Source organism: Lonchura striata, chromosome 7 (genome assembly GCF_050655825.1).
Source record: "Lonchura striata isolate lonStrDom1 chromosome 7, ASM5065582v1, whole genome shotgun sequence".
NCBI classification, from domain to species: domain Eukaryota; kingdom Metazoa; phylum Chordata; class Aves; order Passeriformes; family Estrildidae; genus Lonchura; species Lonchura striata.
This window is the reverse complement of record NC_140709.1, coordinates 39,274,906-39,300,760: the sequence shown is the minus strand read 5'-3', so window position 1 is coordinate 39,300,760 and position 25,855 is coordinate 39,274,906. Positions and strand designations below refer to the sequence as shown.

The 25,855-nt window shown below is 40.0% G+C and overlaps 3 protein-coding genes across 7 annotated transcripts in view; all 3 read left to right on the top strand.

The window, feature by feature from the left end:
* LOC146766983 (uncharacterized) overlaps nucleotides 1-2,608 on the top strand; it is a 41,586-nt gene extending 38,978 nt beyond the window's left edge. Inside the window, exon 5 of the mRNA XM_085585612.1 lies at nucleotides 2,460-2,608. The gene's annotated coding sequence lies outside the window, so the exon portion shown is untranslated. The remainder of the gene's footprint in view (nucleotides 1-2,459) is intronic.
* A 6,657-nt stretch (nucleotides 2,609-9,265) lies between these two features.
* The window catches only part of LOC144246714 (uncharacterized), a 65,648-nt gene continuing 49,058 nt past the window's right edge, over nucleotides 9,266-25,855 (top strand). For 3 of the 5 annotated variants that reach the window (XM_077785215.2, XM_085585615.1, XM_085585613.1), the window contains exon 1: nucleotides 9,266-11,966. Coding sequence is in view for 1 of the 5 variants with exons in the window: in XM_085585615.1 (XP_085441741.1) it covers nucleotides 11,949-11,966 (18 nt within the window). In the remaining 4 variants the exon portion in view is untranslated. The remainder of the gene's footprint in view (nucleotides 11,967-25,855) is intronic. The other 2 variants (XR_014956841.1, XR_014956842.1) reach the window with 2 other exon arrangements.
* On the top strand, nucleotides 20,172-24,852 carry LOC144246713 (uncharacterized). The gene has a single exon (XM_085585610.1). It carries the CDS (start codon nucleotides 21,323-21,325, stop codon nucleotides 24,395-24,397), a length of 3,075 nt encoding a protein of 1,024 aa, XP_085441736.1. The 5' UTR covers nucleotides 20,172-21,322; the 3' UTR covers nucleotides 24,398-24,852.

Here is a 25,855-nt window from a genome sequence, read left to right as displayed (position 1 = left end):
ACCTAAATGTCACTCAACCAAGCGATTCTGGATGGTTAATAGGCAAAACATGGGGGGTTAGGCATTGGATAGAAGGACATGATCCAGGGAATCTGATACAAATAAAAAAGGAGGTAGCGCCACATGACCCTAGCCCTATAGGCCCAAATCCAGTAATAAGCAATGACTTAAAGGAGAGTAATAAAACCAGAGATAATGTTATAAAATCAAACAAAGGTAATCAAGAACCTCAGCTATTAGTGCAGAAGTATACAACCTTATGGAAAATTATGCAAGCTACTTTTGGAGTTTTGAATCATACCTATCCTAACCTAACTAAAGGATGTTGGCTTTGCTATATGATAAATCCACCCTTTTATGAAGCTATTGGGATTACATCTGAGGCAAGGGAAATAAATGGTACAAATCCAAAAGAGTGTCTCTGGAAAAAAGAAGGAGATAATGTTTCAGGCATTACCCTGTCCCAGGTTAGTGGACAAGGAAGGTGTGTAGGGAAAGTTCCAGCAGATATGCGACACCTCTGCAACACAACAATGAACATTAGCAGAACAGACAAGCCTTCTGATTGGCTTATGCCAGCAGTCAATACTAAGTGGGTATGTCAACAACTTGGAGTCACACCCTGCCTATCGGTAAGAGCCTTTGATAATTCAGACTTCTGCATTCAAGTTCTAATAATCCCCAGAATCGTATACCACCCAAAAGAATACGTATTAGAACATCAGATGACCCCTGAACACTACCTGGTTAAAAGGGAACCACTTACAGCACTAACAGTAGCAATCTTGCTCAGCATAGGAGGAGCAGGAGTAGGAACAGGGGTCGCTTCCTTAGTAAGTCAAACCCAGGGTATGAAAGCTCTGCGCACATCTGTAGATGAAGATCTGAGTAGAATAGATAAAGCCATAAGTGAACTAGTTAAATCAATAAAATCCCTTTCTGAGGTAGTCCTCCAAAACCGAAGGGGATTAGATTTGTTATTCTTACAGCAAGGGGGACTGTGTGTTGCTTTGCAAGAAGAATGTTGTGCTTATGTAGATCACACAGGTATTGTAAAAGACACGATGGCTGAGTTACGCAAACAAATAGAACAACGAAAAAGAGAAAGAGAATCCCAGCAGAGTTGGTATGAATCCTGGTTCACCTATTCTCCCTGGCTAACCACTCTATTATCCACCCTTGCAGGACCAGTAATTTTACTAATTCTAATACTTACTTTTGGGCCATGTATTCTTAGCAAGCTTATTACACTAGTGAAAAATAGGTTAGAAGCTGCACATTTAATGATAGTAAGGCCAAAGTATGAGCCACTTAGCGGAGTAGAGACTGAAGAGTATTTAGAATTGAGCAAAAGGGAATTAGAGCGCTTTAATGAACAAAAAGGGGGTTAAAAATAAAAAGGGGGGATATTGTTAGGAAAATAAGGCCTTTTTGTTCATAATATAGAGTTTCTCACATTCACAGAATAGAGTTTTTACTTAGAGTTTTCACTTGTCTGAACATGTTCTCATTTTGCCAGGCATTCCAGTAAATATCTCTCAAGGACAATTCCGTTACAAACTTTTTAGGGAGTTGTAACTGTTTTGAGAAAGTTGCTGCTAGGCACCCAAACACCTAAGCGAGTCGATATCTTTCAAGGACAGTTCCGTTACAGACTTAGCAAAACATGTAAACGTGCCTAGAGATAACATTTCTTGTTTTGAGAAAATTTCCAGGTCGCAGAGACAACCTTGAGGAAGACCACTGGCGCCACCAAGAGGCAGAAAACGACCACCTAACAACAGGGTGCGCCTGCGCAGAAAAGACACCAGAACGTCACCAGAACGTCACACATCCGGAAGAGACGACCCAATAAGTGGGGGGGAAACGGGGAACTAAGCGCGGTAGTTGAAACGACTGCCGCCCAGCGCGCGCTGGTTTGCTTTCGCTTTCCACTATTAATAAATCCTTTTAATTGGATTTGACAGCCTATTGTGCTCGTTTATGACACTGGAGACCCACCTGTCTCAGTTTGGACTCTTGAGCCTGCTTTGATCCTCCTTCTGTTGGTGGATATGACTGACTTCCAGTGCTGTAAGAACTGCAAAAGCCTCACTTAGTGGTGGCTGTGAACCTTAGCTTGAATATTCCCATGCTGCTTCTGCACTTCATTTTCTGTGTTAGTGCAGTTAGAACCCCAGGTGAAAATATTTCTCCATTAATTGGAATTCAGATCTTCTAGTCTGGAACTGGCATGTCATTTAGAAATTTGTTTGATGGTTATTTCCTTCTAAGGTTTGGAAAATGACAATGTTGCCTGTTTCTTTTTTGGTTGTTTTTTTTTTTTTTTTTTTGTCTCATTCTTTTTGAACCCTCGTTTTATATGTGTGTGTTTTATTTTTTCCTCTTCATAGACCTGGTTAACCATTTCTGTGAACAGGTCCTCAATTTTTTACTTTGTCCCTACTTTGCTGTTGTAGCCCCATCTTCCCCTGGTGTCGACTCCGTACCCTTACAGCGCACAGGCAGTCAACACGGCACACAGAACGCAACCGCGACCTTCCAGAGGGCCAGCTATGCGGCTGGCCCCACCTCCAATTACGCAGACCCCTACCAACAGCTGCAGTATTGTCCTTCTGTTGAATCACCATACGGCAAATCTGGGCCAGCCATCCCACCCGAAGGGACCTTGGCTAGGTCACCTTCCATTGATAGCATTCAGAAAGACCCCAGGTGGGTGAAACCTTCTTCATTGTCTTTTATTTCCTGCTTGCACTGAGGTTTGTAATTGAGGTTTTTCTTTGCGTGTTTCTGCTGTTGGATATTAAAAAAAAAAAACACCTCTGGTGGTACATGGAAGACTTTGTTTGCATGACAGCATTGTTCTAATGCCTCACCTTGGAAAGCTCTCATGAGCTTTTCTGTGCAATGAAATCATAGGTGTGGCCTTGATTGTGTGTATGTTTAGCCTGCTTTTGGTAGTGCCACCTCTCAAAAGCTTAAGAATGGCAATTTTCTCTGGAAATGGGAAGAGCGGAGTGACTGTTGACTCTCTAGCCATTGTGCATTGAATTTTCATGTTGCTTTTTGGGCAGAAGTTGTTGCAGTTCTTGGTTTGTCTACATGCAATGTTTATAAATGCTGCAGAAAAAGGATATTTCAGTGTTGTGCAGTGAGACTGAGCAATGTGAAAGCAACATGTAACCAGGGTTGTGTTTCATCCTATGTGTTGTATAGGCTTGCAGTGCCCGTATGTGGTAACAGACTATGTGATTACAGCTTTGCAGAAATGGTTATTTCTGTGCATGCTTTTCAAATATTTAGCACAATTTTCAAGATTGCTAGTGATCATCCTGATCTACTTAGGGAAGGTGCAAGGAGGAAACTTTACAGACTAAGCAGGCACATAGATTAGAGAGAGAATTTTCTGGGAAATTATTTGACTTCTATGATAACAGCAACAGAAATGCTAGCTGGAATGCTCAACGAGCTTTGTGATTCTGTTCAGTTTTCTGAGGGAAAAGGAATCAATTCTCTTTGGTAACTTGAGTTTAAACTTGTTGAAAGTGTTAGGTGATACCAATGTTTTTCTTTGGCAGATGGTGTGATTTATTTATTTGTTAGTTGTAATGTGTAATTTCATGATAGGAGAGTCCAAAACTTTGCCTGCAACAAAAATGCTTGAGGTCTTTAAGTAACAATTTGAAGAAACTTCATTCCTAAAGTTAACAAGAAAATTTAATTCATAAACTGATTCGTGACTTGTTTAGCATTATAGCAGTTCTTTCTCTCTCTTCACCCAGGAATAGAACAGCAGATAACATTTAACAGGACATCAGAAACATCACTGCTTTCAGGGTTTCACTTGTTGAGAACACTTTGATCTTCAAGCTTTTTTTTTGTTCCCGTTAGCTTTAACTGCAGAAATTTGAAAAAAAATTCTATTTCATTGGTCCCCTTCTTCCCCCTGTGCCAAAGCAAATATTAGTAACGAGAGGGGAAAAGTATTTTTCTGGAACGGTGGTATTACATTTCTATTCCAGAATATAAGAGCCCATGTGGAAAAAAGAGCTTTGCTCTGTAATTGTGTTACATTGAAAGTTATAGAAAATTACATTAGGAGTGCACTAGATCAGCTGAGAAATGACTGTAATCTATATGAAATGTTTGTAGAAGAAGCATGATGGTGTTGAAAATGCTATTCCCTATAAACAGGAAATACATTTACAGTATCTCTACAGGTCTTAGACATAATATCTTTTTAAGAAAATGTTATTCCTGTTCAATTCCTTTGCTATCACTTTGCTACTGTTAATGTATAGGATATATGTTATTATTTTGCATTTGCTTCTTTTTTGTTCTTTCTTTGTAGTGCCATTTGTACATTCATGAGTATTGATTTCTGTAGGTAAAATAGGATCGAGGAGACATCTAAATATAAAATGAACTTTGTAAACTCTTTAGAGGGGTTCATTAAATATTACTACTGATTACTGTCCAAAGGATTGGAAATTTGTACAAAACTTTTGTAAATAGATTTGCATTACTCTTGATTTCATTTATTTGATCCATAGGCTGTGTGTGGTATATATTAGTATTTCCACCCTTGCATTTTGGTTTGAATATTTCTGATAAAGAAATGTCAGAAACACACTTGATTATGTTATGCCTTAATCCCCAGAAACCATACTCCACCGAGGCAGACTGACTTGTAAAACCATCTGTGGCCTACAGCAGTTACTGATCATTCAGCTGTTGGAAAGACATTAAACATTTGAGAAGAGTTTGGAGAAAAGTAACAAAAGCAATCAGAATGCTTTTAACATGTCGATTTATATGAATAGATTACAAAAATGCCAATATATTACAAGTGTGGAAGTGATAAAATTAAAGACTTTCCAGATACTTCAAAAAATAATATGGAAGGATAGAAATTACTTTGGGTAGAATGTGGGAGATGCAACCAGGAAAAGGAAAACAAGCCAAATGCAATGTAGACTTTCAGTGGCTGTATTGAGTTGTGCTGTATGCCTCAGAGGGTTACCAGTTATATCTTAGACAGCAAGAAAAAAGTACACAGGTTTGACAGCAGCTACATTTTGTCAACTGAGAAGTCACAAGTGTCCTTACAGACATATTGCTGCTTTTGTTGGCTGGTTGGTTGGAGTGTTTTATGACTGTCACAAATTGTAGAGGGCAATAGTAGGCATCATTTTCAGACACCAAACCTACCTGCCTAACCGGAGGTCCAAAAATTACTCAGTGGCAGAGGAAAATCAGCAAGACAACAGCACACTATTTGCAGGCTTTTGAGTAGTACTTCCTATATATGTCATTCAGCTCAAGATGAAAAAGTAGCTATCCAGAAGAGATTTTACTCACCCTAATAAGCAATTGGCATTCCTAAAATTGAACATAATATTCTGGAATCTTCAATTCAGACAATTTCTGTCTGGAGGCCCAGAAAAATGGTTGGCAGGCACTGATGTAATTGACTTTTTTTTTCCATTGTTTTCACTGTGTAGTTTGTCTTACTGATGCTCTTAACTTTAAATATGTGTTCTGAGCTGACATTTGACAAATGAAATTTTAGCTCAACATCTGTTCTGCGTATGGGAAATGGAAAAGTTCATATCATTACAGACTGATTTTTCAGAGCATTCTTTTATGTTTACTCCATTAAAAAAAAAAAAAAGAAAATAAATCTGCACTAGGGCTGTGATATCAACTGTTTCATGCCATAATCTCTTATATGAAGGTGTGGTATAAGGAGGGAAAGAGCATAATATTTATTTTTAAATTATTTGGTTTCTTCTGAACTGTGAATGGGAGAAGTCTTGAGTATTTTGAAGTATCAGAAATACATGTTAATGTAATATTTTCCAGCCTATTTTCATGAAGGAAGATTAATGTGTCTGTTGGCACCAGCAAATTATCTGTGGCTTGTGTATATTTATTATTATTGTTATTGTTTTGTTACTATTTTTTTCTTCAGTTTTATTTTGTCTGTTTCTAAATTTTAGGAGAACTGGGGGATCCTAGAAATAGAAATGTTGGGCTCCAGTTGTCAGTGTGTGTGCCTTCCAGATTTTCTTCCAAATTCTGAACTTGCCAAATGTGTATAAATTACTTACTTTTTGAAGTTTTAACCTAGTAGGAAACCCTGTACATGTACTGCTCCAGCTAAGTTACATTTGCTACACAACAGATGCAAAATAGAACATTTTCATATCCTCCATTTAAATACATACTGATGAGGTTTTGTGGTTGCAGTGTTTTTGCTGGTTTATGAACTCAAACTATGTGGTTTGATATGTCCAATCACCAGGTGTTCTTCATTGTTGTGTGACTTCCCACCTGTGTTTATTTACACACGTATACACAGGTCATCTCCTGCAAAGAAGCTGGCAAAAAGATGAGATAACAAGAAGAATTATGTGGAATACACTCCACCATGGGTACCAAAGTGATGTTCAGAGCTCACTGTCCATTTTCATATTGCCTTCAATTATATTGATCTGTGCTGAAAACTTTCTATTATGGCTTTACTTTCCATGTGTTTCAGAACCTTTAGAACTATTTATTCAGAAAAAGTGGGATAATTTGGTGAATGAAACTGTAAAGGGCCATTATTCATTGTAGAACAGACTGCAGTATTAATTTGGCTCTTGTTTAAAAAGAAAAAAACATTATCATTAGAGAGTCATGTTGCAACTTCATAAGAAAAAAATAAATAAAACCCGGTTATCTTGTACCAGTTCTCACCTTTGGAACTGTCTCGGTGTAAGTCAGCACAGGGACAAAAGTTTTCCAGGAAATGCATGATTTAACTGCAATGTCCTGAAACGTTTCTGGTCAGTTTTGCATTTTCAGAATCAAGTTCTCATTTCATTACCTCTGCTGACCTTAATTTCCTCCTAAGCAGAAAACAGTAGTGCTGTCTGTCTTCTAAACTTTTAAACTGGCTTTTTTTTTCACTTATGAGAGGATATAAATTAGATCAGAACATTTTGTATGAACTGTAAGTTTCAAAACTCACCTTTTTTCTCTTTTGATAGAAGTAAAATAAACTCTAGTTTAATTTCTGTGCTCATGTAAAACTGCTTATGAGATTAGCAGACAGAGTTTGGAACATGGCCTATTCAATGTTTCTGCAGGAGTCTTCTCCAAATACTTAATCTCACTTTGTTAAAGGATTGTCTCGGTATTAATAGTGTTAGTCTGCTGTAAGTCTGAATAGCAGCCAGGCACTCTTAGAGTCTAAAGAATTAAGAACATAACAGTGTAATCCTGCATGGGTGGGACATTGCTGGGAATGTTTCTGGTAGTTCTTTGGGAAGGGTTGTCACCTTCAGAAAGAAACTTCTGGTAAAATGGAAGGCATTACTGTGACTGTGGTATAGCTAGTGACAGCACTGTGCAATACTGCTGTTTTCAAGCCTGAGACACGGGCTGGGATTTTCAGAATCCCGAGGGACTGGTGGTGGCATCCATGGGTTTCTGGCCTAACTCTCTAATGCAAGGTGTAGAAGATTGAAGTTGACATTCCCAGTCTGGATGAAACAGAACAGAGCTTACAGGTTTTATGTGACACAAGGCATGATTGGCAGCTCTCCTTTTCTCTTAATTGGTCCCTCTTACCCATACCTGAAATTAAGGGTAAAGGGGAAGGTTTCTCCAGAGGTGGTGGTACTAAGGATAGCCATGGGAAATGCACTTTTAGTGAATTAAAGAATACAAATTTTGGCAGTGTGGGCTTATCTCCAGAAGTAAATGGTTCAACTTTCTATGTCCTGTGAAAACCTGAAGTTTTTGGGGTTTTTGGATTTTTTTTGTTTGGGTTTTTTTTTTTTTTTTTCATCAGATTTACTCAAGCCAGGCCCCTTGTTTTGGCAGAACCAATGGTCTGTGTTTAAGTATTTCTTTCATACAGAAAGGAAATACCAGGTTTACCTTCCCTACACAGAAATCATACAGTCTCTCAGGATTTAATCTATACTCCTCCTCAGTGTGAAAAACTGACCCCAGAAAAATAAATTTGAGGAGTCTAAATAGCACAAAAATACACTCAATTCAAAAATTGCAAGTCCAAAGCACATTGCAATTCTTCATACAGATGTCTTCTACACGGAAGGTGGAAATTTTTACTTTGTGCACAAGTTAGTTTTTAAAAAACATAGCAGCTATGATAAAACAAACAGCAATCTGTTTTCCTTTCCTGATGAAGATAATTAAGGTTGAATCTTGCTTCCTTAAAATAGGTGAGGATGGAATCCATAGACTATCCTACAGTCTGTTCATTTGGGATTTTGGGACCTAGCTGGAAACCTTGTCTAGAAAAGATTTTCCCAGAGAGTATTACATTCCAGCTTGAGCATGGCAAAATAAACAAGCATCTAACAGGTCCTTGCATGTGTCAACTTACAGTGAGGTAAAGAATTGATACACAGAACTTGTAAAACTTATTTTTGTGTGTATTTGAGCACATTGCGTTATGTGGCAACAGTTCCTGTCTTTCCACTGTTTACATTGAGGTTGTTATGTATAGTAAATATAATTCGCGCCATTCCTTGTATGAAATATGTAATATTGGATGCTTGTTAAATCATGCCCGTTGTATTAGTTCCTCCCCCCCCTTCCCCCCCTTTTGTAGGTGAGACTTGAGTGCATACTGGAAACTGATTTACAAGTAAACAGATGTGGCCCGGCCGGGAGATGGGCCATTGTCTGCTGATCGTCTGTGCTGATCGTCCAAGATGGATATCATGGAAATACTCAGACAGATCCATATGAAAGAAGCCTTCCCGTAAACGCCTAACATTGAATTTTTCTCCTCATCACCAAAAAGAATTCCTTATTAACATATGGACTCCGAATAGAAGAAAGGACTGATTGCTAAAACCTTGGCCTCAGGCAGAATTTTCCCTATAAAAACCGCCTGTGCCAGGATGGAGGTGTGTGGGCATAGGGGAAAACCTCTGCTGAGGCTGACTCCTTGTTGCACACCCAGGGTCGACCCCGGGCTCGGCTCTGTCCTTTCTGTGTGGCTGGCTAGATAGAATTTGACCGCTAATAAAATTATTTTTATTTTTTAATCTGGCTAAAATAAACTCTCGTTTATAACAAGGTGGTTTATAAATGGCTGGGGAGGCATTGGGCACAGGTGGAGCCATCTCACAGCACAGCAAATGCAATTCTGTATGTGCAGAATTATCCACCTGTATTTGCTATTTCTTCTCACTGGGATTTGCCCTATATTGTTTAGCAACCTTCTTTCTCTAGAATAAATGCTTGGTAGTAAAAAAAAACCACAACCAAACTGAACCAAAGAAACAGAAAATTTGAAGCAAATCCTTTTAGAACTGTAGTCTGCAGGAATGAAATGACTCTGCTTTTAGCTCATGAAGTCCTTACTACTCTCTTTCTCTCCCTTTTGACTGGTGCCATTTTAGTGACAGTGCAGAAGGCCACTCTGTAATGTTTCCATCCTGTCTTTCAAGAAATCCAATCCTATCATTAGAAAATCTGCTCTGTTGTGCTCACGGAACATCACACTTTCAGGATATTACAGTAACATGGATGGTGCTGGTCCATGCAGTTTGATTGAGGAGTATTGTCCAGGAGAGCTTACAGTTCCTAACCTATGAGCAGAGTAGAAGAGATTATGTGTAGTCATTTTATTTGTCAGGTTATTTAACAGTATGCAGGGTATAATTTTGAGAGAGATTATACCTTGTCTCTTGTTTTGATCTGCAAGTTTAGCTCTTCCAATCCTCTTCCTCTACCAGAAAGTAATTACTTTCCATTATGCTGAAGGGAGGGAAGTGAAAGGCTCCTTAGGTACTTCTGAGTGCAACAGGGTGTTCAGGAGGATGCTGGCAGGAGAGCCACATAGTGTGGTAAATGCACTTCTGATAGCTCAAGGGAGATGAGACTGATGTTTCCTTTTTGAAGATTTGTTATTTCTAACCTCCCTTCCTCCCCAGTGCTGGTCTGCCACTTGAAGAACAGCAACAAAGCACTTCCCTCTCTTTCTCTCTTCATGTGTTGTGTATTTTAATGGCCTCATTCATCCAAGAAGAAACAAGTGGACAGTGTACTTCATACTGTTCATAGCTCGTTTCTGGTTTTTGCATGGCACTACTGAGCTTCTAATAGCAAATACGTTTCAGTGCAGTTTTTGCCTTTGTTTGCCACACGTTTTGCTCAGCATCGTGTGGCTCATTTGCAAACTTTGACAGATGCAAAATCTGTGTGGTGCCTTTCTGTGATGACAGACTGTAAGAGCCAGGAAATGTTGTATTTTCCAACCAGACATTAAAAACAAGGAGAAGAATTATATTTTCACGATTTACTGGGCTCATGTAAGCTGTTATGATCTTCTGACAAGATAAAAGACCTAAGAAGCTTCTCATTAGTAGCTCTTGGACATCTCATCAGTCAAATGGATAATCATGATCTCACTTTTTACAGAGACATTGAGAATAAGTTAAATTTTTAAGGTGCATTGCTTTTACTTTCATTGGAAATAGGATAGGAGCGAGAAGAGGGAAATAGAGGGAGAAGATGAATGGGGGAGAATTTAAGGAAGTGATATAACATCAGGACGTATAGTCTCAATTTTTTTCATGAAAAGAAGCAACTGAAAGTCATCCTCAATTATGAAATAAATTGCCATGCAGATATTGTTAATTTCAGAAGCTGGACCTCAGTGTCATATACCATAGGTATTTCATAAGCAGGAAACAAGAGCTAACATTGAGAGTGCATACCACTCTGCAAGATAGTAACATCAAGCATTTGCTAGAAAAATATCTCTAGTGTAGAGCAGAACTAAAATGTTTGAAAGGAAAGAATGGTCGACAAATTTTATTAGTTTCTAGCAGAACTTTTTAGCTTTTATAAATTAAAAACTTGAATTTAAGAACTTCAGCTCTATGTAGATTTAAATTGTTGGATGGTAATAGACGTATCTCTGCCAGCTCACTCAAGATCACAAAAACTCAGAATATTCTGAGCCAGAAGGGGCCCATACGGATCACTGAAGTAGAATGGTCCCTGCACAGGATACACCAGAAGTCACACTCTGCCTATAAGCATTGTCCAAATGCTTCTTGAACTCTCTCAGGCTTGGTGCTGTGTCCTGTGGAGGTCCCTGTGGAGCCTGTTCCAGTGCCCAACCTCTGGATGAAGAACCTTTTCCTGATACCTAAACTAATCCTTCTCTGACGCAACTCAGGCCATTGCCTCAGGTTCTGTCCCTGGTCACCACAGAGCAGAGTCTGCCCCTCTTCTGCCTGTCATGAAGAATTTGTAACTGCAATGAGGTCTCAGCTCAGTCTCTTCTTCTTTAGGCTGAACAGACCAAGTGACCTCAGCCATGGCTCATATGGTTTCCCCTTAAAGCCCTTCACCATCTTCATAGCCCTCTTTCGGGATCAGAGCCTGATGAGAAGTCCAGCCTCCAGCTTTTATTTTTTCTGGTGCATCGCTGTTTCTTTGGCAATCTCCACCACCCTTCATTTAGATTGTTCTTTCTCAGCCTATTCCAGGAGCACAATGAACAAGTGAGGTTCACAGATTCACCTCAGTTCTTAGCATTAGGCAAGTGGTTTCCTAGGAAGCAAAAGATACCACTGATCCAATAGAAAACTGCAGCTATTGTTGCCAGGGAAACTCCTAGTCTCTAAACTTACTGTGAAATATTTGGGGTTTTTACTTGTTTGATTTTGGTCAGTTTCTTTAAGACATTGCAGCATCAGTGGGACCACTTGCTGCTTAGCTTGCCATTTACCATTAATAATTTGGTGGTCATGTTTGTCTTCACTGTTTGATGAAATGGAAGGATCTGGATAGCTGAAGACCTGGAATGAAATGGACAGGTTTTCTTAGCCCAAAGGAGGGCTAAGAGTGAACATATCTAGGTTTCCTGAGCATACCAAAAGTGAAAGTGTGGAGAAGCGAGGCACATGTGGAGAAAGGAACAGGTATGTAAATTCTGTCCCAAGATAAATAATTTTTGTTAGGAAATGACCAAAAGCTTCACAGGTTTAAGGGAAGTATTTTAATGCAGTTTTTTACTCTTTAGAAATTGTTTGAAGTTAACTTGATAATCTTTTCATTCCATGTGAGGACATGATGTATTTATTTCATAGATTTCTTTTTGAAGAGGAGGGCTGATTTTTGATTTTACTCTGTTTGATGCTATGTTTTTCTTTCTACCTACCTGAATTTGGACATCTTGAGTGTAAAAACTTGGTTTGAAAGTTTGGGCCTAATAGCTGCAGCTTAAGAAGAGTGGTCGTGTGTGTGTGTGTGTGTGTGTGTGTGTGTGTGTGTGTGTGTGTGTGTTGGTGAGAGGAATGAGTACAGACAACACAGGTGTAACAGGTTTCTTAGTAAAAGCAACTCCTGTTATCCAGGGCTGCATAACATTTCATTGTGACTCTCACTTGGAATCTGTGCTGATCCATCAGCTCACTTACTCCAGCTCTTGTTGCTAGTGTGAAAAGTGGTCCTTTTTCTTGACCAGGAGATGGCTGCTAGGAGTAGGCAAAGGGTGAGCCTGGAGCAACCTAGAGGTGTTTGTTTTTCAGAGGTATTGGTACTTTCCTGTTAGCTGTGTGATATTGCTGCTGTGCCAGTTCTGGTTCAGAACTTGGAGCTGCAGATCTGAAGCAGGAGTTCTCTGCTTGCAGAGAGCCTGCTCACAACAGGGGCTTTGCTGCCAGTGAAGTTTACTGAAGCTGAAGACACCAAATATTTGAACTGTTCTTGTCAGTTGTAATTCATGTCCAACGGTTCACAGAGAGAGGCAGCCTCTCTTTTTTGGTGAAATGATCTGGTAATTACATACCTAGTATGTATTACATTACACCATAGCTATTTATGGCCTTACAAGGAATTTGTTTTTATCCTGCAAGAAATTGGCCTTTAAGGGCTTACCCTTTTTATGGCTTTTTAGGTTTCTGTATAGTTCTGATTCCATACAATACCTTTTTATAGAGAAAGCTTGACATTTTTCTGCATGAGAATAGCTGTCAAATGTCTTGGAAAGCTCTGGCTGCACAGAAGTGGGCACACGGGGATCTTTTAGATGTTTTGCTGTTAGCTTTTTCAGAAAAAAATGGGAGAAAGGAATTTGATTTCTCCTGTGCCTTTACCTGAGTTTGCCATGGTTGGCCAAATTGCAGAATCTCTGTTTCAGCAAGGCATTTCCTCTCTCATATATTTAGAAATTCTTTTAAATGCATGAAATCATCTCTGCAGGATGAAATCTTCTTTGCACAGTCTTCTCCAGTGGATATTTTTTAATTTGTCAGCAGCTACATTTTTTAAAATGAAATTTTATCCTAAACTGTCAAGGTTTTATCTGCAGCTGTGAAGGGATAACATCCTGTCAGCCACTGCTTTTTCTGTGGCATGACTCCAGCAACCATCTGTTACCTTTCTGCTTATTTACACACCAGAATCTCCCCTCCTAAAAAAGAAAAAGAAAAAACAAAAAAGAAAACAAAGAAATAAACAAACAAAACAAAACCGTAGAGAAGTGTTGCACAAAAGCTTCGTTTGAAGTATATAAGATTATATAAATTAGTTCAGTAAATGTGGGAGACCAATTCTTGGGTCTGATAAGAGAGGCTTTGAGCAATTTGGTTATGCTTCACAGGAGGAAGGGGCTGCTTTTTCATAGGGGGAAATGGCCTGCATGAAATTTTCTCATTCAAAAGGGTGTGTGCATGACTTCCACGGAAGAATTCAGGAGGAATGCACACTGAACACCTCTCCACCTTTTCTTTTCCAGTTATCAGTTTGAGCTGATCAGTTTTCAAGTCAGCTAAGTGGAAATACTTTCATTGAGAAGCCTGTTTATCACCTCCTATATGCCTGTAATAATTTCAGTTGTACACATATGTGCAGTGGAACTGAGCCTAATAGTTCCTAATCCACAGTAGGTTTATTACTAAGCCAGATTTGCCTAATAATAATAATGCAGACAGCTTCTCAGAATAACTTAATAACTGCAGTGTGAATGCAGAAGCCTTATTCCTGTTTCATTTCATATTCATCAACATAAAGCTGTCTGATACTGAACTTACATCTTCTTTGTTTTTGTTGTTCTAAAATAAAATCAGATTTTGGTTTAGATTTTATTATTTATTATTAGACATAACTAAATTTCAGTGTTTATATTGTGGACTTATTTTGTTATTTTTTTTCTAGTTAGCACTAAGAATGGGGTAAGAGTCATTAGCTTCTCAGCTGTTTTCCAAGAACATGTAATAGAAACAGTGCACACTTCAGTGCCAAAAGGAAAAAAAAAAGGTATTTTGGAAGGGTGAAGGGACAAACTGATGGAGCTGTTTTCCTTCAAAAGAAGAGTTTGTCAGGAAAAAATATATCAATCTCACTAAAATTTATTTCAGAGCACTCTTTATTTCTTTTGTCTCTCTACCATTAAGAATTAGTGGCAGAGAAATGACAGAGCTGGTAAGTGACAGCCGATACATTCAGAATAGTGAAGGTAGCCTGTTGAACTTGTATTGAGAACTTCAGCATAGCCTGAAGGATAATTAAATACACAAAGTAGTTTTCAGAAACATTTTAAAGAAAAATTATTTATGAGCTCATGTCTTGAACATTTTAAACTTCTTTGGAAAATGCAATTTTCTGCATGTGTTGTTGATTTAGTTCCTTTCTGTTGCAGGCTTCTTGGGAAAGCTAAACTTACAGTGCTCCCAGTTGTGCTGAATATAAATAATATAAGCTAAATCCTGCAGTCTTTTTAAAGAGGAAATTTCATTTACTTTGTAACATGACTTTGAATGGAGTAAATGCAACCATTCAAATAAACTTCTACTTGAATATTGACCATGAGTTTTGATCATCAGTGGTTAAGAGGCAATTTTTTTTGTTTTGGAGGAAAAAAAATAAGAGGATAAAACTATCATGTAACATTTTGTTAGATTACAGTGTAAACTAGTGAGGTTTGAGAATTTGGTGATGATAGTTTGAAGCTCAGCATTTGTTCACAGTACAAGCAGAGTCTGGAGTTTTATCAGTATATTTTTCTCCACTTCATGAATCTTGTATGTGGGAGAGAAAATATTTAAAAGGCACTGTTGTAAAGTTCACAAAATATGTGCAATGAGAAATGTGTGGAGAAACCATTTTTATCCTCTTTCCTTTAAAATGGTTTTGTAGTTTCCCTGTACCTCTCTTGTGTAAGTAGTCACTACATACTCTTACATGTGGTATCCCTGTAGCTCTCTTATAACAACTGAGCCTCTCAGCAAGTTCACAACAGCCAGAAGCAGTTCAGGGATGGAGTTTTTTTCATACTTTCAGATGAATAAAGCTGCTTGATTTAAACAAGAAAAATAACATTTCTTCACTAGTTGAACGTTGACAATTTTCAGGAGTATTGAATGCATTCCTCTTGACTTTATCAGCACAATGAATTCTAGTCCTACAAATGGAGGGTGGAAAACATTTAATTATTGAATCTTTTTATTAGATTTTGATTCTCAAGACTAATTCAGGTGTGGATTGCATAAATCTCAAATACAGTGAATGGATTTGTTGGTGTTATTGCTTTTCTTGTTTGAGCAACAGTGCCTTGTGTACATTCAGTCCCAGTCTAGCACTTCGAAAAGCACAAGATTTGTTCTACATAAAACAATATCTGCCATTAACTGGTAGCAAAATACCACCTGGTGTAGAAACCAGGGAAAGCTCCTCTGGGAGCTTGGAGGGGTGCCAGATGCTTAAAGAATCTGAATTCTTGAGCTGTATTCCAATACTTGACACTACTTGTATATTAAACTTGCTAATAATTCTAAGGAAGTCAGAACTGTGTCCTTGGTTTATGATTTACTTCTTTATTCCTTGGGGCACAATGTACATAGTGAAGCTCAGCAGTACAGTGAGACTGAATGAATATTCAAAAAGTACCTCAGGATCCTCAGATTAAAATTGCAATAGAAATGGAGATAGATATTATTACTGACACACAAGGTTATTTTATACCTGGTTTCTCTACGTGTTCCACGTTTTTCTGAAAACAATGTGAAATCTATGAAAGAAGGTCTAAGTAATGCAAGACTAGTGAGAGAATGAGAGCTTGAATTTAATTCTAACTTAATTAATCGCGAAACTTGTTTCTAGTCCAATTTAAGCACATTTTATATTATAGGACTTGATGAAAGAAATCTTGATTTTCATCAGAGTAAATGAAAGTAGAATTACATTTCATAAAGACTAATGAAGCACTGGTGGAAGGGGGAAGAGTGGAAATACATTTTTCTGCATTTGCGCAGGAGACATAATACAATGCTTACTGCGTGTATGTAATTCAATATGTAACACCTGCCTGAAGGTGTTCTTTATTAGGTCAATGTAAAAGTGTAAGTAAGAATTCACAGGAATTAAGTCTAATTAAATAAAAAATAACTGGGAAATTACTCAAGGACTCTGACCAAAACAGAAGAAAAAGGGAGTCACATCAGCTATACATTAGACTTTACATTCATGCCTTCTGGTGCAATGTGTGGCAAGGCTTTTCACTAGTGTTGCATGAATGGTTCATCAGAAGCAGAGGTATCAATGTTGTTATGCTTGCATATCCATTCTTTTCACCCTTTTAAGCCTAGACAAATCAAGAACTGCAAGCAGCAAAAAGGTTGCTGTTCTGAGCAGCTGCTCAAGTGATGGTGGGGACAGGCAGAGGTACCGGCAGAGGTACAGGCAGAGGGCAGCTGGTGCAGCTGCTGCTGGGTAGGAAACGACCTCCTGAGGATGGAAGCAGCAGCTGAGGCATGTGGAACATAAAAGGACATGGAAAGACATTCCTGTCCTCCAGAGCACTGATCACACTGAGGGATCTTAACAGCAGTGAGCGCTGTCTTTCTGGGTTGTGTCCTGCATCTCTAGCACTAACAAAGAGCAGCAGCAGTTTGTCTTGGGACAGGCCTTTCCTAGAAAACTTATGGCAGATCTCAGATACATTTATGCCTGTTGTTTCAGTAGTTGTGTCTGGGATAATAAAATGTGCAGAGAAACACTAGAAAAACTGTAAGGATGGTTTAAATCTTAGATTTGTTCTACATTGCAAACTTCAAGGTCAAATACAGTCTTCCAGAAAGACTTTGGTTATGAAGGAGCTTCTCTACAGATGGTCTCACACTAGAACTGTAGATTATTTATATATCTAAAAACATTTCGGAAGGACCATACTGGGTTTAGGTGTACAATATGCATATAAAATATGTAAGACATCATTCTAAATAACCTGATGTCCTCTTTAACAATCATTGAAGGTTGAAAAAGTTCTTTGTTCTGTATTTAGCATCAAATACCTAAGCAATTTGTATTAAGTTTTCATGCAGTGAAAAATATTTAAAAAATATTAATAAAGTCAAGCTGTTATCTCTAAATGTGAAGTGGAGCCATTTCATCCAGAAGCAGAGTTGGAGATCATGGACTGATTTTCACTTTTGTTAACAAAAAGGCACAGAGCAAGTGGCACATGTAACTTGAAAGTGTCTTGTTTTGATTGTTTGAGGTTTTTCAATTAATTTGAATAAATAGAGTAAGTATTGATTCTGTATGTCTTCATTAGGTTAAAAGGCTCTTAGAGCTTTTGGGAGACTGACTCTTTGCTTGGCTGTACTTCATGTTAATGTTTGCATGTTAAGAAATAGTTACATTTTTAGCAAGTTTGAAAACTTATTTCCCATTAACTGCAGATAAAGTTTATATAAAGAGCTGGCTGGTTCTGGATGAGGGAGAAAAAGAAATATGGAAACATTCAAAAATAGTTTGGCTAAATAGAGTAAGTTTAATCTACCTTTTCTATTCTATTCTGTTGGTATTTTATCTCATGCTAGCAATTTTAAAGAAGATATGCTAATGAATTATTTGGTAGTGCAGTTACAGTATTGTCTGTCAGAATAAAGGAGAAAATTTGTCTGTGAAATTTCCTTTTTTTCTCAGTGTTCATTATGAGAAATAAGAATTAAGTTACACTATATATTACTTATTTAAAGGAACCATAAACAATATGGGTATTTTTAAATCAGTAGGTTTTTCTAGTAATAAAAGTTTATGCAAATAAAAGATTTTCTTTTATTTTATACAAATAAAAGGTTTTCTAGTAATAAAAGGTTAGAATAAAGGTTTATGTAATAAAAGGTTAACAGAATGTGAGGAATTTGATTCAGTATTATCCCCATACTTGAAGATTTTAATAAAAAGTTCTGAAGTTCTTTTCCCTTAAAAAATATTTGTTTTTTCTAGTAAAAGCTTTTATGACTATTCATAAAGTCTTAAATGTTCCTTTGATGGAAGTTTCATTTACTAATCAAACTATAACTTGCAGCTTAAAAGTTACATTCTTCTAAGAAAGACTAATAGGTGAAATCTATTTAGCTTTGCTTTTAGAAGTATTTAGCACTCTGTAGAACACTTTTTGCCCAAAGGAAAGAATATTTTCTATGTTTTACATAATACCCTAGACAGTTTCCTCTGAAGTAAATTTTTACACTGTATTTTGAAGTCAATTTTTACAGTATATCTTGAAAAGTAGACCAGGAAAATGAACACTGAGTATGTTAGGGTTTCCAGATTTGGCCAAAATAGTCAGGTGTTAATGAATGAATTTCAGTCAAACCTTAACTGCTCATTTTAGTCCTCAGCAAGATCCAAGGAGTTTGGAGGTAACCGAATATCATTGCAGCTGAGCCTTAGCTGTGCAGTAATGATGTTATATTGGGATTTTACCATCCTGTCATGGATAACTACGATTGTCTGACTCTTAGAATTAGGTCACTACCATCTGCTAAAGCATTCTCTATTTTGATGGGGGAAAATTTAATTTAAACATTCCAAGGTCACCAACTGCTGTGAGTAAAGGCCACTGGATGGAAACTGTTGTCTTTAATAAACATAATGAGCTCTGAAACACACAAAACTCTGAGTATCTTGGATGACTCTCTCCAGGGTATGGAAGCAGTGTTCTTGCTTAGTACTGAAAAGTTCAGCCTTAAGACAATAGATTTTCATTATGTACTGTCATAATTGCAGCCAGAGAGCAATTAAAGACAAACAACATGTGGAAAGAGGTGAATGTTGTTTTTTCACTGGTAATTTAGAGCTGGGTATAAATGTCAGTTCTTGCTTATTATACTCTCAGGATTTGATGACTGAAAGGATTATTTTTACATCTCTTCTGGAAAATTGTCTTGTCCTTGAGACTTACTGAAAGCATCATGCAAATGGTCCAATACAGATTGATCTGCCTTAGAACATGAAGCTATACATATGGGTACACTTAAATGGATAAAGTTATCCCTTTAATGGCTCTAGTAAACAAGTCATATAAATCCCTCCTATGTAACTCTCCATACCTATACTTTGTGACTAAGTGGTTCTTCATGTGTTAGAGATTTAGTAGAAGACCCTTAAAATGCTGTTATAATTTAAAGGCAAAAATAATCAGTTCTTAAATAATTCTTCTATTATTTTTGAAAAAGGAAGCAATGTAAAAATATTCTTAATTTTTTAATTTGTTAATTTTAATTTTTGGGTTTCTTTCAGCTAACCTAAAATGGTATGCTTGCTCTATGTAAGGTGTCCATATCAGTGATATAAGAAGCATGTGTATGTAAATAGTAATTAACAAAATTTAACTAACATATATTACTGGATAAATTTATAGTACTAGACTGTCTTAAATGTCTCTTCCCTAAAAGAGCCAAGCTATGTAGAGATAATAATTTTGGTATCACATCTCTTTAATTATTTCATATATATTCATAAGTAGAAGTGAAGTGCCTTGAAGGAGTATTAATACTCCTGAGAGATAGATCTAAGATAGGGAGCACTCTTTAGTGGAGATCAGTATATTTTTTTCAGTATTTAATGGTAGGTAGCTGGCAATTCCTTTGAACAGCTGAAAAAGCAAAGTAACCACAATAAATAGCTGTATTGTGCTTCTCCCCATTCATCTTGATCTGTTATTTTGATTATGATCTTTACTTTTTGTTGTGCAAAATCTTCATATTTATTATCTATACATGTTCTAAATTTCCGTATTTGTGGATGTCACTACTAGGTAAGTGCTGAATAAAGCATCATTCTCTTCCAGTAGGTGGATGTGAAATCAGTATTTCCACAGTCAAAGCACTTAGAACTTGTTGCAGTCATGCTGGCATGGTAGCATGGAGGATTGTTTTAGAAAGGCCTTGGGAATGGTAAACTGAGGAAAAGGATACATTCATGTATGCCCCATTGTTTTAGAAAGGCTTTGGGAATGACAAACTGAGGGAAAAGATACATTTATGTATGCTCCACTGTTTCGGGAAAGTCCCGCTTCAGCATTCCTCTGTAGACCCCCTTCTCCCCACCCCTGAGCAGTTCCCATTGGACCTGGCCCCTGGGGTGGTTCTGATGTGCCTTAGCTGAACACTGTCTCTATTGTTTAAGACCTTATCTCTTAATTTTGCTGTATAAAACTGTATCTGGGCAATAGCCCAGGGCCTTTGGTCACTGCAATGCTTCAGGCAATACAATCTCTCTGGACAAGCATACCATTGGTCTCTCTTGGTCTCTTTATCTCGAACCCTTGCGGCGACTGAGGCAGCGCCGCAGCTCGGACCGTGCTAACCCAGACGCTGCCTGGTAAGCCCAGGGCAGCGGGACTGCGGAAAACCCCGGCCCCGGAGGGGACAGCTAGCCGGAGGGTCCCGGGGGGCCGGGGAGGGACGGGGGACAGCGGCGAGAAACCCCCGAGAGCAAAGTGGCGGTCGAAAGAGAAGCAACAAGTGGCGCACCAACGTTGGGCTTTGCACTGGTCTGAGCAAGCCTGCCGCAGCCGTCGTGGACAGTGCACTGGCTAGGAGCTTTTCCAGACACCGCAGTGTCACCGCGAGCTGCAGAGCGGAGAGCGGTGTGAATAAATCGCTACGCAGGCTGTCGGCTCTGCGGGGAGAAGCTCTGGGATCACGCTGGTGGTGTGAGGCACTTGCCTCTCCACACAGCCCAGCAGGACTGTTGCCGTGGAGACAGACGCCGATTTCTGTCCGGCGAGGTCGTCACGGGTCGGACGGCACCTCTCCACACCCGGGAGACCGCCCGGGGTTCGGGAACCGTTGCTGCAGTGGTGTCTAAAGGACGGCGGTGGGTGAGTCTCGTACTGGGGGGCAGGGGCCCGGCCAGGAGACATCGGCTCCTGTGTGCCCATGGGGGGACACGCCGGCGCGCAGGCGTGACGGGAGTCTCCGTCGTAGCTTTAGAACTTTGGGTTTGCTGCAGTAATTGGTTGAGATTTGCTGTGAAGCCAGCCATGGGTGTTAGGCTGACTACACAGCAGAAAGAGATTTATAAACAAGTTCAGGAGCCCCTGCTGAGTGCAGGTGTCAAATTTCCTAAGAGCCTTGTAAAAGAGTTTGTCAGATGGTTATCAGTAAGTATTCCAGAGATAACAGAGCAAGTAGTGAGAGAAAGACGATTTTGGAAGCGTGTTGGTGCAGTGCTGAGTGAAAGGACAAAGGCAGGAGATCCCTCAGTGAAAGAAGGTTTTATGAGAATGTTTTTGGTCGTTTACGATGTTGTGAAAGAGAGTGCGGACACTCAGGGCGCCCAGGGAGCAGAAAAGTGCCCTGTCGCGTCCCCGGTGCCCCCCCGCACCCCCTGCGGTGAGAAAACTAACTGTGCAGATGTAGATTTAGTTTCTAACCCTTCTCCTCCTCCTGCTTTCGCTCCCGCAGCTGAAAATCCATGCTTTGCACCCCCCATTCCCCCTCCCGTGCAGCCCCCACAAGATGGAGGTGGCCACGCGGTTTTCCCTTCTCCATCCCCGCATTTCCTGCTCCCTGTGCCAGCCCAGAACATGCCCCCAGCCCTCGCATTCCCCCCCCCGCCTGTCCCTGACCCCAACCCCTCCTCCCTTGCGGTGATCCAGCCCACATTCCAGCCCCCGGTCCAGCCCTCAGCTCCTCCTCTCGCAGTTCCATCACCACCCCCTGTCCCTGTTCCTGCCCCGCTCCACGCAGCCCAGCCGGCTGCGGCCACTCCCTCACAAGCCGGCCCTCCTCCTCCTCCCTCTCCCTCTCCCGGTTTCCCTGGCAACGGCAGCGCCCAGGCTGTCAGCCGGGAAGTGCTCAGAGAGACCGAGCCTGCGTTCTTAGCCCCTGTGATTTATAATGCCAGGGGACAGAACGCCAAATGGGAGCCCCTTTCGTATGATAGTATTAGGGAACTTTGCAAAACGAAGCGTGAGTTTGGGGAAAGAAGTGAATTTTTTAAGAGCATTTTGAAAGCTACGCTATGCTTCAAGACATTTGTCCCCGCTGATTTGAAACGTCTTTTCAGTTGCTTGCTCCCTCAGTCTGAGTTTAGATTGTGGGAAAGAACGTGGAAAAGACTTGCAGCAGATCTCCTCCCAGAGATTCTGCAAAGTCCAAGCCTTTCCACAGATATAGAGGATGAAGAAATCACTTTAGAACATCTAGTGGGTGAAGGTGATTGGAGCCAAGCTGAAAAGCAAGCAGCAGGCATTCCCAGAGCAGTGTTGGACCTGTCCAGGGATGCAGCAGAACGTGCATTTTTTAATATGCCTTCTAAAGACCCTATTGTCTCATATACCGCTTTAAAGCAGTCTGTTTCAGAACCATTCATGGATTTTGTGGATCGAGTGCGAGCCTCTGTGGAAAAGAGGGTGCAAAATCCAGAGCTCCAAGACCAACTTATATTAGAACTTGTCACCACAAATGCAAATGAAGCCTGTCAGCGAGTCATCCTATCCCTTCCATCATCGCCTCCCCCCACACTCGATCAGCTCATCGAGGAGTGCACCAGGAAAGCTATGCTGATGACAGAGGACTCAGTGATAAAACCACGGGAAAGGGTGGTTGCTTCAGGAGCAGCAACCCCCAGGACTCCAGGATCTGAAGGGCCTCCTCGACAAGGGGGGAAGGCGGGAGGGGGGAGAATCATTTTCCTTTATACTGGCAGAGCAAAATGTATCTTTTTCAGAGTTAGTTCACTTTGTTGTATGATTTTATCTTTCTTTCAGACTAGCAGAATGTCAATTTCCACATTCCTGCTCATCGTTTGGTTCCAGGGAATGGTCATCTACCCTTCCACGGTGGATGCATGGATTGTTCCACAGCCCAAGAAAAATGTGTGGGTCACGCTAGCCCAAGCCTTGCAACAGGATCATATGTGTTTGTCCACTGCCTCAGCAGAAAATCCGATGTCCACATGTTTAATAGGGGTTCCAAGTAAGGAGGATGAGTTTCCAATTAGTCTGGTCCGTTTGCAAAAGCAGGTGAACGAAAATAAAATACCTAAAGGTGCAGGACAAGTTGAAGCACAAGTGCGAAATCCCCTCATTTTGTGGCAAGGGTGGGTTTCACATTTGCCCACTGCTGAGGGGGAGCCCCAGGAATTAGAACTCCTAGGCTCTGCAAAAGCTGAATTTTGCATTCAATTTGATTTTTCCCCAACCAAAGAAGTAAAATTATATGAGCATGTCAAACAGTACAAGGTAGAATTCAGAGCAGGTCAATGGTGCACAGCTGTCTACAAGCTGAAATTTGCATCCACCACTGATTTCCGTCCACGCAAGCTGGACAAGGGAATGTTTCTTATCTGTGGGGACAGAGCGTACCCAGGAATCCCATCTCGTCTTATTGGAGGTCCATGTACTTTTGGGCATCTGACCCTTGCTTCCCCCAACATGACCCAAATTCCAATTGGGCAAGCAAAAAGTGGGAAAAAAATTACTAAGCGGAGTGCAAGCCAATTTGATGAACATTGTGATGCAGAAATTTATCATTGGGCAAAATCCAAAAGAGTTGCTGTCTCTGTGTTTTTACCATGGGTTGCAGCAGCCAAAGCATTGAGTGAATTAGGCAATCTAGAATGCTGGGTGACCAAGCAGGCAAATTTAACATCAGCAGCCCTGAGTGACCTCCTAGAAGATGAGGAAATAACCAGAAAGGCTACCCTCCAAAATAGGGCAGCTATTGATTTCCTGCTGTTGGCACATGGTCATGGATGTAAAGAATTTGATGGGTTGTGTTGTTTTGATCTGTCATCTAAAGGACAGAGTGTCCACTCGTCCATTCAGGAAATGAGAAACCTCATTGGGAATGTGAAGCAAGAAAATGAGGATTGGTTTAAAAATCTGTTCAAAGACTGGGACCTTTCTGGGTGGGCAGTGTCTCTTTTAAAAGACATCTTTTACTTTCTAGTTGCATTGTTTTTAGTTCTGTTAGCATTTGGAATTCTGAAGCGGATCGTCTCCAAGGTCATCACCTCGAAGCCGAAGGCTTCTGCGCCGGTTTTCATCGCTGCTGCCGCCACGGAAAGCGATTGGTGGGAAGACGACAAGCAGAAAGACACTGCAGTTTAAGAGCCACAGTTTACCTTCTCCCAAGGCATCGTTCATCTTAGTAATTGAAAAGCGGGGAATTGTTGCAGTCATGCTGGCATGGTAGCATGGAGGATTGTTTTAGAAAGGCCTTGGGAATGGTAAACTGAGGAAAAGGATACATTCATGTATGCCCCATTGTTTTAGAAAGGCTTTGGGAATGAGAAACTGAGGGAAAAGATACATTTATGTATGCTCCACTGTTTCGGGAAAGTCCCGCTTCAGCATTCCTCTGTAGACCCCCTTCTCCCCACCCCTGAGCAGTTCCCATTGGACCTGGCCCCTGGGGTGGTTCTGATGTGCCTTAGCTGAACACTGTCTCTATTGTTTAAGACCTTATCTCTTAATTTTGCTGTATAAAACTGTATCTGGGCAATAGCCCAGGGCCTTTGGTCACTGCAATGCTTCAGGCAATACAATCTCTCTGGACAAGCATACCATTGGTCTCTCTTGGTCTCTTTATCTCGAACCCTTGCGGCGACTGAGGCAGCGCCGCAGCTCGGACCGTGCTAACCCAGACGCTGCCTGGTAAGCCCAGGGCAGCGGGACCGCGGAAAACCCCGGCCCCGGAGGGGACAGCTAGCCGGAGGGTCCCGGGGGGCCGGGGAGGGACGGGGGACAGCGGCGAGAAACCCCCGAGAGCAAAGTGGCGGTCGAAAGAGAAGCAACAGAACTTTGGAAGATTTTTTAAAAGAAATTCTACTTATGTATGTCAGGTGGCACTATTTTCATGGACCCCCTACCTACATTTCTGTCTTAAGTGATGATAGCATTCTGTGACTTCGCTTTTGATACAGGTGAGAGTGCTGTCATTTCAGTGATGTTTTTTAAATTACTGACATGTCTACTTGAGTGGGGACATGATTATAAGAACAGCTGTCATATCATGTAGATTCAGTGTTCATTTTTTTATGTACATGACATCCAAACCATTAACCTTTGGGTCAATGTCTCTAAAATCTGAATCTGTTTTCTTACAGGAGTTTTGTTTTTCTGTTGCAATGTCAGAACAACTGTAGTTTCCCTTGACCATGTGTAGAGTTTTGTATCAACAGCATGGAACATAGGGTAAATAGGGATTTCGCTAATTGAACAATCCAAAAGCATCTTCCTTCAAAGTAACAGAAATGTGTTCTTTTAATCCTAGTTTATAATTATGTCCTCCTTCCTCCCATTGTATTCCATAAGATGTGATTAAAGCTCAGTCCTGAAAGAACTCTTTTGTAAGAATAATTTTTTAAACTGTGTTTGATTAAATTCAATCTCAAGCATTGTGACTGGAATTTCTACTTTCCAAGTCAAGTCATTGACTTAAGCAGGATCTAAAGACCATATTTGAATGCTTTCATATATAACACACTTAATTCCACAGGTGGGTCTGACTAGAAGCAAGGTCTTTATCTAATTAGGACCAACACTGTAGCATTCAAATAACATAAC

Coding starts and splice junctions, on each gene's coding strand:
- LOC144246713 (XM_085585610.1), top strand. CDS start 21,323: ATGGGTGTTAGGCTGACTACACAGCAGAAAGAGATTTATAAACAAGTT.